Source organism: Narcine bancroftii, chromosome 5 (assembly GCF_036971445.1).
Source record: "Narcine bancroftii isolate sNarBan1 chromosome 5, sNarBan1.hap1, whole genome shotgun sequence".
Lineage (NCBI taxonomy): Eukaryota > Metazoa > Chordata > Chondrichthyes > Torpediniformes > Narcinidae > Narcine > Narcine bancroftii.
In genome coordinates, this window is record NC_091473.1 from 50,027,094 (window position 1) to 50,040,192 (window position 13,099).

The window sequence follows — 13,099 nt, forward strand, 5'->3', positions numbered from 1 at the left end:
CTGAATCCTTTCCAAAGCCTCCACAGCCTTCCTGCAACTAAAATTGCTCAAAATATTCCAAGTGCAGCCAAATAAAAGTTTTATACAGCTGCAACCTATCTTTCTCTTTTATTCACTGCCTCTTCCTCCCACCCCAAACATGTTAATTGCCATCTTTAACATCCTATACATTTACATGGACCCCCATGAACTTGGATTCTCAGATCCCTTCTGAAAGTGTTGTATTTTAAAAATAACATGAAGCTCAGATCTTGTTCTCTTTGATGAATGCAAATGATCTTTTAGCACTGTTTTAAAGAGAAGGAGTGCCATATCCATTGACCTGGTATTCTTTCCATTCCCAACATCACTCGTTCATGGAAATTATCTGGTTATTAGAATTTCAGTTTTTAAAAGTTTGCTATGTGATGCTTGTGCTTCACACAAGCATGATTCTATCTTCAACATATTTAATTACTTTGAATAAATGTGAATTCAGGTTTAAAAAGAAGACTTGATTACAACATTTGAGGTGGAGCTGTTGTATTTGTTTTTTTTCATAAATACAGTCTCTTCAAAGCCTGGGACCCGGGTAAAAATTCTCACTTTGGAACCTGATGATAATTGCAGGCTACAGGATGATCTGGCCATGCTTGCAGACTGTGCCCTGCCTGCTGAGCTGCGGGTAAGTTTCTGCCTAACTAGGGGATGGACATTAAATGCTAAATCCTGAGATTTGTTTTACAAAGCCTACGTACATGGCTCCAAATGTGCATAAAACAGTAGGGAGGTCGGAGTGCAGATATTTGCTGTTACTGATCAGGAATCTGCCTTTTATTTGGATTGAAGTGCAATATAGGGGGTGGGGGGAGTGGTTTCCCTGATTTATGGAATTTTGACTTAACAGATCTTAAATTCTCCCATACATTTTAAAAGCTTGTTTCGTGCTAGTAATGTCCAAATAAATCTTTCATGTTATTCATTACTGTGGTGGAACCAATGTATAGCTATTAGCACTGTCTGAATGAATGTATTGTATGGGCTGGCCCGCCCCCTGAACCTGTGACTCCTCCCTTCAGAAATCCCCATGAAGGCTGTTATGCCAAAACTCCTCCTTCAGTACCTGCTTTGGAATCGGGCCAGCAACATGTGAGTTGAGTTGATGTCTTAAGGTGATTAAAGCCTATTAATCACAACTCTGTCTAATGTGGTTGATTGATAGTGCTACAATTTAATCACCTTATTTTGGGCCATGGACAAGGCAATATGGGCAGATAAACTGGACACCAACCCTAAAGATCCAGAGGCCTCCATCAAATTCAACCAATGGCTGCACCGCCTCAACTCTTTCATGAGACCCAATGACGTGCAGAGTGAGGAAGACAAACGAGATCTACTCTTCGCTCAGGCCAGCCACCATGTTTTTCAGATGATGAGGAGCTGCACTACTTACTCGGCCACAATGGAGCTCCTGCAGAGACAGTATCAGACCTCGAAAAATGTTTTCTATGCCAGTAACCTTTCTGGGCAGTCATAGACAAGCGCCTGGTGAGTCGGTGGATGAGTACATGTGGGTCCTATGGGAGCTGGGGCAAGCCTGTGGTTGCAGAGATGCCTCTGCTGCTGTCCACTTAGAGGAAGTGATACGCGATGCATGCGTGGCTTGATTCAAGTCTGATCATATCAGACAGAGACTCTTGAAAAAGTACGATTGAAGCCTGCAGGAAGTCATCAACCTAGCTAAAGTGCTCAAGACAGTGCATCTGAATGCAGAGGTCTTCTCGGGAAATGCAACTGCCATGTGGGGAGCATGGGCACTGCCATCTTGGGACACAGGGTGCCAGGTCACTGCCGCTGCCATCGAGCACCCAAAATGCTACTTCTGCGGTCACACATAATATCCTTATAAGAGCTTCCCGCCTGTGGGAAGAAGGGACACTATAGGACGGTATGTAGGTCCCAACCTTCCTCCATCAGTGCTGCATGCCATCTTGGATCACGCCACTTCCAGTCGCGGTGAACGGCTTGATGGGACCATGGGGCAGCAAACAGCACTGCGACATGGGGGCAGCCATCTTGGGGGGGGGGGGTTGCTCCTCAAAACAGTACTACAGCAGTGATTTAGACAGCGACCAGATGTTGGCCTTGATTACCTTCGATCAGAATAGCTCACATCAACTGGCCAGGGCCATGATGGACATCGAGGTAAACAATTGCGTCAGGAACTGCCTATTTGATGCAGGGAGCACGGAGAATTTCGTTCATCTGGTGTCAGTGCAGCTCTACTCCCTTGCAGTAACCCCGGCAAAGTGTAAAATCTCCTTGGCCTCCAAATCCCATTCAATTGAGATCAATGGCAGTTGCACTGTGACATTGGGGCATGGAGAGTACAAGAACTTTAAGCTCCTTATCATGCTACAGCTCTGCGCACCAGTCATACTGGGACTGGACTTCCAATGCCAACTCAAGAACGTCCAAATGCAGTTTGACGGCTCACACCATGCCCCCCCCCCCCCCCCCAAGGTCCACAAATACCATCTGACCTCCCTTCGGATCATGACCTGTGGACTGTCCACCCTCTGGGTCCCACTGCTGCACTGTTTGAGAACCTCACCCCAACTGCAAGCCTGTCCCCACCAAGAGCAGACAGAGCCCCATTAAAACAGAAGTCAGATGACTTCTGGCAGAAGGGATCATAGACTCAATACCAACCCCTGGAGGGCACAGGTGGTGATTGTTAAGAGCGGAGTGAAACACTGCATGGTCATTGACTACAGTCAGACCATAAACCATTTTGCCCAGCTGGATGCCTACTCACTCCCCCGCATCGCTGACATGGTGAACGAGATCACCCAGTACTGGGTCTTCTCAATCAAGTTGGCCTACTACCAACTCCCAATCTGCCCAGAGGACAGCCTGTACACCATCTTTGAGGCAGACGGCCACCTCTATCACTTCCTCTAGGTCACCTTAGGGGTAACCATTATGGTCTCTGTCTCCCAGAGGGAGATGGACCAGATAGTGGATAACTACGAGCTAAGGACCACATTTACCTATCCGGACAATGTGACAATCTGCGGCCATGACCAACAGGATCATGACACAGAAATTTCTCCAGATAGCCAAAAGCCTCAATCTCACATTCAACCAAAAGAAGAGCATGTTCAGCACTTCACAGCTGGCCATTCTTGGTTTGTGGTGGATAATGGTATCATTGGACCCGACCCTGTCCCCATGTGCTCCCTGCTGGAGCTCCCATTATCCTATACCCTCAAAGCCCTGAAAAGGTACTTGAGCTTCTTTTCTTATTCCGCCAAGTGGGTCCCAAATTATGTGGAATTTAAAGCCTGCCCCCTGATGAAATCAACCACCTTTCCCCTGTTGGCGGAAGCCAAAGCAGCATTTACACGCATTAAGGGCGACATTCCTAAGGCAGTGATGCACACTGTGGATGAATCCATCCCCTTTCAGATGGAGAGGGATGCATCCGACTTTGCCCTGGCTGCTATGCTCAACCAGGCGGGCAGGCCCATGGCTTTTTTCCGAATCCTCCAGGGCCCTGAACTCCGGCATTGAGCCATTGAGAAGGAGGGCAAGGCCATTGTGGAAGCTGTGTGCCACTGGAGGCACTACTTGGCCGGCAAACTGTTCACCCTGTTGACTGATCAACGTGCAGCTGCCTTTATGTTCAATAACAAACAGCAGGGAGAATTAAACTATCCACCTACACCCACGAGATCTTGTACTGGCCCAGGAAGCTCAACTAGCCTCCCGTTGCCCTGTCCCAGGGAGCATGCGCCAACGCACAGTTGGACAGCTTCCAAGCCCTCCACAACAACCTCTGCCACCCTGGGGTCACCAGCCTCTAATATTTTGTTAGAGCTCGCAACCTCCTTTACTCAGATGAATATATCAGGGAACTGACCCGGAGCTACCCAGTCTGTGCCGAGTGTAAACCCCAATTCTATCAGACTGACAAAACTCACCTGATTAAAGCCACCTGCCCTTTCAAGTGCCTGAGTATGGACTTCAAGGGCCTTCTCCCTTCCACCCATAGGAATGTATTACTTCCTAAAGATCATTGATGAATACTCCTGCTTCCCTTTTGCCATCCCCTGCCCAGCCATGACCATGGCAACAGTCATAAAGTCACTACGCAGCATATTCACTCTGTTCGGATACCCCCGTTATATCCATAGTGACCGGGGATCCTCATTTATGAGTGAGGAGCTGCGCTAGCACCTGCTGGCCAAGGGCATAGCCACAAGCAGGACCACGAGTTATAACCCCCGATGCAATGGCCAGATAGAAAGGGAGGATATCACTGTCTGGAAGGCAATCCTAGCCCTCAGGTCGAAAGGCCTGCCCATCTCCCAGTAGCAAGAAGTCCTCCCTGAGGCGCTCCATACCACCAGATCCCTCCTCTGAACTGCTATTAATGCAATGCTGCATGTAAGGCTCTTTTCCTTCCCCAGGAAGTCGGCATTGGGAAACACACTGCCATCCTGGCCGATGACCCCTAGGCCCATCTGTAGTGATGTAATGTATTATGCTGACTACTTGCTATTGGTTATGACTGTAGATTGGCTCCACCCTACTGGTATAACAGATGGTGCATCTTATCCCACTGGTCAGTAGAGGTGGCTTCTTCTGTTAATAAGAGCCTATAGTATGATACAAGTCTGGTCCTTGCTTATGGCATATCACCATCCTGCTCTGGAGGCATACCAGAAGCCACAAGACTGACCCTCTGGTCAAGAAGATCCACCAACTCCACGCGAATCCCCAATATGCTAACGTGGAGTACCAGGATGGGCAACAGGGCACGGTTTCCATTCTGGCACATGCAGGGGACCCCTTGACCAACCAATAAACATCCCCTCATGGTAACCCCATCAGCCAGCCCTGCTAATTACACCCAGTGCAACACCTCTACCCCAAATCTAGCAAATCCACGGTCCTATTAACCCCCCTCAGCCACCGGAGACATAGCCTGTCGAGCAAGACAGTGCCCGGGAGCCAGCAGCTGAGCCACAGCAAACCCTATGACAGTCACACAACAAACAGGACCACTGGACAGGCTGAAACTGTAATGGACATTGACCATGGCAGATTTTGTTTTAAATGAAGGGGTGAATGTGGTGGAACCACTGTATAGCTATTAGCACTGTCTGTAAGAATGTACTGTATGGGCTGGCCTACCCCCTGCACCTGTGACTCCTCATCCCAGAAATCCTCATAAAGGCTATTACGCCCAACTTTTCCCTCAGTACCTGCCTTGGAACCAGTCAAGCAACGTGTGAGATATGTTGATTTCTGAAGGTGATTTAAGCCTATTAATCACGATTCTCAGTTAAATGTGGTTGATCGATAGTGCAACAATTACTGACTGGATACAGAATATATTTCACTAGTTCAATAATGGGTCAATGAAATGAAAAAATTAGAGCAAGCATGATTCAAATGGGTAGCTTTGAAAGTAAATTGTTTCTGACTTACGGAGAAATTGGCTTATGGAGAGTTCTCAGAAACGAAACCCTTGCGTAACTTGGGGATTGCCTTTAACAGGAATTTTGCTTCTAAATAAATAGTTTTAACCTCTTCATGCTCTTTATCTTGCAGGTTGGTTTTGGTGAGCTTCCTTTCGACAGCACAGATAACTTCAGCAATTTCCCAGATCTAAGTTTCAGAGTAGAAGGTTACATCTTCCTTTGTCACAAGGTCTGTATAGTCATGGTTTTTTTTAAAGACACAGTACAAAGACGGGCCCTTCGACCAACTGAGAGCACACCAATGATCAACCACCCATTTGCATTAATCCTATTATGTTTTAAAATCTGTGCATTTTGATCAACTCTTCCCACATTTTATGAAATCACTAAAAATAATGTCATTTGTCAAACACATCTTTGACTAGTAAAAGGTGTTACACTGAAGTGTAAAAACTTACTGCTCATCTGGCCAATCAGATACCGTAAATGTGCGTGTATAATGTGAAAAGCTTTGTACCAAACTTCGAGCTCAAATTAGGGGGTCGCATTATACATGAGGTTATTATTTTAACAATTTTTTCTGCCAGGTTTAATGATCAGTAAGATTATCAGCAACTGCCTATATTGATGGCAGTGTGATGAGGTTGGGCGGGAGGGGAGAGATGGCAGCGCGACTCAGGCAGGCTGGGGGAGAGACAGCAACACGACTCAGGCGGGCGAGAGGGAAGAGAGACGGCAGCGCGACTTGGGCGGGGGGGAAGAGAGACAGCAGAACGACTTGGATGGGCAGGGGGGAAGGGAGACGGTAGCATGAATCAGGTGGGGGGGGGGAAAGAGACGGCAGTGCAAATCGGGCAGGCGGGGGGGAAGGGAGACAGCAGTGCAAATCGGGAGTGCGAGGGGTAGAGTCGGCAGCGCGATGCAGGCGGGGGAAGGGAGATGGCAGTGTGAATCGGGTGGGCTGTGGGGAGAGAGGGCAGCGCGACTTGGGCAAGCTGGGGGAGAGACAGCAGCTTGACTTGGGCAGGCGAAGGGGAAGAGAGAGACGGCAGCGTGACTTGGGCGGGGGGAAGAGAGACAGCAGAACGACTTGGGCGGGCAGGGGGGAAGGGAGACGGTAGCGCGAATCAGGCAGGCAGGGGGGGAAGAGAGATGGCAGGGCGAATCGGGTGGGGGGAGCGCAAATCGGGAGTGCGAGGGGTAGAGTCGGCAGCGCGACGCAGGCGGAGGAAGGGAGATGGCAGTGTGAATCGGGTGGGCTGTGGGGAGAGAGGGCAGCGCGAATCGGGCAGGCTGTGGGGAGAGATAGCAGCGCGACTCGGGCAAGCTGGGGGAGAGACAGCAGCACGACTCGGGCAGGCGAGGGGGAAGAAAGAGACGGCAGCGCGACTTGGGCGGGGGGAAGAGAGACAGCAGAATGACTTGGGCAGGCAGGGGGGAAGGGAGACGGTAGCGCGAATCAGGCAGGCAGGGGGGGAAGAGAGATGGCAGCGCAAATCGGGTGGGGGGAGCGCAAATAGGGAGGGCGAGGGGTAGAGATGGCAGCGCAATGCGGGTGGGGGGATGGGAGACGGCAGCATGACTTGGGCGGGTAGGGGGAAGGGAGACGGCAGCGCGACTCGGGCGGGGGGGTGGGACATGGCAGCACGATTCGGGCGAGCCATGGGAAGGGAGACGGCAGTGTGACTCGGGCGGGGTGGGGAGAGAAGAGAGACAGCAGAACGAATGGGGTGGGGGGGAAGAGATTTTGGTCCAATAAAAAGGGGGGTCGTGTTACACACGTGAGTAAAATTTTTCTCCCTTTATCCCTCCTCAAAAATGGGGGGTCACTTTATACTCAAAACGCATTATACAAACATATTTACAGTAATCATGTCTATGCAGCTCATAGAATCATTTAAGTTATTCCCACTAACCAATTCTTGACACCGTTAATAGAGTGGGTTCTAGTACATCGAGTGCTCATCCATATAATTTTTTTAATAATCAGGATGGTGACTCTATCACTCTCTTCATCTGGAGATTCCAGACTGCAACCTCACTTTGGGGAATGGTTTTTCCTTAACTCCCCTTCAACCATCTTACTAAAATAAAAATCTATGTTTCCATGTTATTGAAATCTCTTCTAGTGAAAATTATTTTTATTCCTGCTATCACAGTTTTTATACACTTTGATTAAACCACCTCTTCGCCTCTCGATTCAAAGAAAGCAGCCTCACTGGGCCCATTTTTTCTCATAAGGAAAACTGCTGCAATCCTGACGATAACTTAAACATCACAGTCCAACATTCCTAGTTTAGAGACCTTAATTACACTCTCCCAGCTCTGATGATCAAATTGATTGATTGATTGATGATGAACACATATTGACCACATGGTTACCCTTTAATTCCTATGGATGCTGTGTGACCTGCTGAATTACTCTAGTACATTTGTGCAATGCAATTAAGGTAAATATTCCGACTCTTCTCAGAGTCCATCGGGCATAGTGGTCTTGTATATTTTCAGTTTTTAGTCTGCCAAAAAATTGTTTTGATTCTGAATAGAACAATTTTTTTGTGTTTCTAAGAATCTATTGGGATATTAGACTCCTGACTTCAGCAGGATTTTCATTTCAAACGCTCATTTTCCACTCTAAAATTCTCTCAATTACTTCAATAGGGCTGCACAGTTAGCATAGCACCAGCAACCAGGGTTCAAATATGGGGTTGTCTCTAAGGAGTTTGTCTGTCCTCCCTGTGACTGTGTGGGTTTCCTCTGGTTTCCTCCCACATTTCAAAGATGTAGGGGGTTAGTAGGTTGATTGGTCACATGGGTGTTTTTGGATGTGTGGTCTCATGGGCTGGAAGAGCCTGTTACTGTGCTGTCTCTCTCAATTTAAAAAAAAATTGATGCAAGTGTATCTGCAGTGAGAGGCTGTAATGCATACCCCTTTTCCAGGACACCATGATAAAGCAGGAACACTCAAAATGCATTCTTCGTCCTTTCTAAGAGCTGTGACCTTGTAATTCAACCCATTCTTTAATTTGTGCTGCATTTCTTTTGAAGGTCAAGTTCACATTCACAACCTGCTTCCTAGCCGTGATATTATTTTCATTCTGCACATCTCACAGTGTTTGCTCTTCCTTGGATGACATTTTGAAGTTTTTGAATTGTTTATTGTCACATGTACCAAGGTGCAATAAAAAGCTGAGTTTTATGTACTTGCAAAGAATTGCCACTCTCCAGCACTGTTTTGGATCCACAAAAATAATTCACAGATAATGGTCACGAAATTATTTGTGACGAAAGTAGCATTTAAAATCATAACAGGAATATCAAATTTAAATTAAAAAATAACTGATGGGAATGTAGCATGACTGTCACACCAGTCTTGGTCTGGTAGCTCCCAGCCCCAGTCTGGTTCCCTGTCACCCTGTTCATACTGGCCTCCACTATCAAAGCCGCCACTCTTGCACTTGGCAACTGCTGCACCTTGACCTCCCCAGTAGCACTCTCGGAGTGGTTCATCCTTATTGCAATGAACTATTGTACTTTCAGGGAGGAGACTTTGTGGAACCCCAGTGAGCATGGGCATTTGCCTGCATTCCTGGCACACTTAAAATGCCGGCTGCACTCTTGATTGCACATGTACCATCCTGACCTGATTGACCCCTTGGGAGCACTTCACCACTGCCCCAATCATTGCATATCCATTAATTTGTAGCTTTCCTCTATTGCTGATATTTCTCTGAGGAGCTGGACTCTAATTCAGTTTCAGTCTCACTGGGAATACAGAGCAAATCCTCACAAAGCTATTTTGTGAACCTCACAATTGAAGTTCTGGTGCATCACAGAAACCCATCATTCTTAGCCAAGCATCAAGTACATATCTGCACTAAGCCCATTTATCTGCACTTAGTCCATATCCTACTATGCCCAGATGTTTCTTAAATGTTTTTGGAGAATGTACGGTCACCACTACCTCAGGAGTGCGTTCCAGATTGCAGTCACCCACTGGGTGAAAAATCTCTTCCTCAGATCCTCTCTAAACCTCTAACTCCTCACCTAAATCTTTGCTCTCTGGTCTTAGACACTTGCCCCATGAAGAAAAATTTCTATCTATTTTAACTATTAATCTTATGATGTTTTTTTTCCCCCATCAACCTCCTTGGTTCCATGGAAAACAAACCCAGCCTGTCCAGTCCTCTCTCATGACTGAAACATTGCATTCCAGGTTACACATGAATCTCCTCTGCATCCTCTTCACTGCCTTTCCTAAATAATGCACACAATACTCCTGTTGCAGTCTAACCAATACTTTATAAAGTTGCACTGCATTAATTTTCTTTCCTGTAGCCTAATCATGACAAGTATTATGTGTGCTCTCTTCATATCTATCTCACTCTTGATGTGACTTTGTTAAGGTGATCTGTGATACATGTTCTTCTTTGGCTTGGCTTCGCGGACGAAGATTTATGGAGGGGGTAAAAGTCCACGTCAGCTGCAGGCTCGTTTGTGGCTGACAAGTCCGATGCGGGACAGGCAGACACGGTTGCAGCGGTTGCAGGGGAAAATTGGTTGGTTGGGGTTGGGTGTTGGGTTTTTCCTCCTTTGCCTTTTGTCAGTGAGGTGGGCTCTGCGGTCTTCTTCAAAGGAGGTTGCTGCCCGCCAAACTGTGAGGCGCCAAGATGCACGGTTTGAGGCGATATCAGCCCACTGGCGGTGGTCAATGTGGCAGGCACCAAGAGATTTCTTTAGGCAGTCCTTGTACCTTTTCTTTGGTGCACCTCTGTCACGGTGGCCAGTGGAGAGCTCGCCATATAACACGATCTTGGGAAGGCGATGGTCCTCCATTCTGGAGACGTGACCCACCCAGCGCAGCTGGATCTTCAGCAGCATGGACTCGATGATACATGTTAAACACTAGAAAAACAGCAAATTTAGTTCAAATTTTAAATGTTTAAATTTAAGCATGGTAACAGGCCACTTTGGCTCACAAGTCTGTACCACCCAATTTATACCCCTTAACCTGCACTCCCAGTACATTTCGAACAGTGGGAGGAGACCAGAGCCCCTGGGGAAAACCCACGCAGACACAGGGAGAATATACTAACTCCTTACAGACAGCGTGAGATTTGAACCCCAGTCTCGATCGCTGTAAAGTCGTTGCACTAACTGCTATGCCAATACTTCCCCAAAGGAATCAACATATAAATCAAGTGTGAAGATGGAACAGAAAGAGAGGGAATAAGCATTTTAGTGGGAAGAAGTAAAAAGCAGAACATTGTTTAAATTATGTAATTGATTCCTGATGAAGGATTCTAGCTTGAAACGCCAACAATCTTTTACTTTCCACAGATGCTACCTGACCCACTGAGTTCATCTGACATTTTATGTGTTGATCCAATTTTCCAGCATTTGCCATCTCTCTTGTTTGCCTCCATAATTCATCTCAGTTTTGACCTTCAGTGACATCAGACTGGCTTTATAAATATGAGCAACCAGACAGAACCAGACAGGTTCAATGTGTAATTGCAAAGGTGAATAGTTCACCTTTGTAACAAGGAGAATGAAATATAGAGTGAGGAACTCTTTGTGCAAGGGTTTGAAGAGAGCACAGTAAGAGGTCCACATATATATGTCTCTTTTTAATGTAGAATATATTTGGTTTCATGGTGCAGTTATGATTCACTGGATTAATCCCAGAGATGAGATTTTTGTCTGAATGGGGAAAAGATGAAGATGTATTATATTGAAGGTTTGGCTCATATTAAGAGAGGTAATCTCGTTAAAACATATGATAGTGTATTTCGCTGAGTAGATGGGGTGAGGTTGTTTTCATTAGAGGTTAGGGAATAGGGTAGGGAGTCTGGAAGTTGACATGCTCTGAGGATGAAGGATAACTGCTGCATCCGAGTTGAGCAGAAACTCCTCGATGGATCATAAATCTTATGAGCCCGGAGGACCCCAAAGCCCAGCAGCAATAGATATTCATTAAGACAAATGGTTACATAAACAAAAGTTGCTTTTAGTTATCTTTAAACATGAAAATAGGATCACACTTTAACTTATCACTATTAACTTAACTAACCTAACTTAATCCCCTTCTAATTCAAAGCACACGTGTATGTATGTATGTGTAAGTTTAGAAAAGTTCTTTGATTCAGAGTCCAATCTCATCTCATTACTCCAAGTTCATTGGTTGGAGGCAATTCTTATACTGTGCACAGAATTTAACATTTATAAAGTTCACCAGGCTTTGGTGCTTGAAGGGTAAATGGTTACTGCTCAAGAAGGTTCTTGTCGGTTTTCAGAGAGAGATTTATTGTTCCTGGACACAAACTGATCCCTTCTAATCAGTCACGTCATTGTCTTGCTGAAGAAACTTGCCCCATCAGGGTTTTCAAGATGATAACCTCTTTCTTTCAGGTCACCACAGAGTTCCTTTTTGTTTCCCTTATTTCAAGTGAAACATTAGGCCGCCAGTCCTCTCCTCTTGTGTGGACCACAAGGGCTTTGACCAGGCTGAACTAAGCACTCACAACCCATCTTCCAAATGGAGTTTTTCCACAAGCTTTCCAGCTTGTCATGTTCCAGTCCCAACTACTCATGCTGAACTGCAGAACTGAATTTCTGTCTCTCTCACAGAGAAAAACACATGACCCTCTTAGAACAGCAAACTGCACTCAGACAGACTGCGGCTCTGGACCTAATCTTCTGAGTTCATTCATCTGTTGCTTTCCAAACAATAATCCATTACTCCACAGCATGTCCAATTAGCACCTACTTGTGAAGTCCTTATAGGCATCCTGCAAAGTTTTTTAAAAGGCACCTTGAGCCTGGACTGTCTGGCTTGAGCAGAGCTCTAGCATTTTAAATGAGATCTGTTTTGGTGTTTGTATGTGACCTACACTAAAAACCTTGCCACAATTTATCTCCTTTAAAACATATCTATATACAATATAAGATATAACATAATCTGTCACACTTGTATCATTGATATCTGCCAGAAAAACCAGGGGAGCTAATAATATCCATTGCCATTGAATTCCATTCTCCAACACCATGCAAATTGTTACCTTTTACTTTTGTCTTCTGAGTCCAACAAACTAGTTTTTAATGGGATTATTTTCAACTTTTTTGATTATTCTATCATTTAGATCTTGTCAGACAACTTGCTGCAATATATATTATATATAGATTAATTAAATGCAACCATCATCAATCCTTCTTGCTTTTCCCTAAAGAAATTCTCCCTAAGTAATTTCTAACCCTTAGAACTGTTTTGAATATTTTGACTACCTCCAATATTTGAGTAGCCTTTAAATAATTGGTCGATCTTGCTCTGTTTTTTGTTTAATTAAATGTTGTTTGCTGCTTTTTAGTGCCTTGCCATCAAACTTAATCCTGTGGCGAACGAAAAATGACAGGCTCTTTCCTTGCTTCCATTAGCAGGCTGGGTTATTGAAGGCTGTGCTAATCCAGTGTTTCAGAAGATACTAAATTCATAATATTACCTTTTCCTCTTGTACTTTAAGTTCAAGTTTATTGTCACATCTAAGGACTCTTACTTTTCCATTATTTATTACTGAATCTTTATTTTTTCTGTATTGCAGTTAGTTTGTTTACAGTTTTATCTTTGTTTA

General features: G+C 45.5%; 1 protein-coding gene across 12 annotated transcripts in view; it reads left to right on the forward strand.

Annotated features, from left to right (window-relative positions):
- Positions 1–13,099, forward strand: part of abtb1 (ankyrin repeat and BTB (POZ) domain containing 1) — a 135,876-nt gene that overhangs the window by 105,552 nt on the left and 17,225 nt on the right. For all 12 annotated transcript variants that reach the window (XM_069937372.1, XM_069937376.1, XM_069937381.1 and 9 more), the window contains 2 exons: positions 549–664; positions 5,602–5,700. In XM_069937372.1, coding sequence (XP_069793473.1) covers positions 549–664; positions 5,602–5,700 — 215 coding nt within the window. The remainder of the gene's footprint in view (positions 1–548; positions 665–5,601; positions 5,701–13,099) is intronic.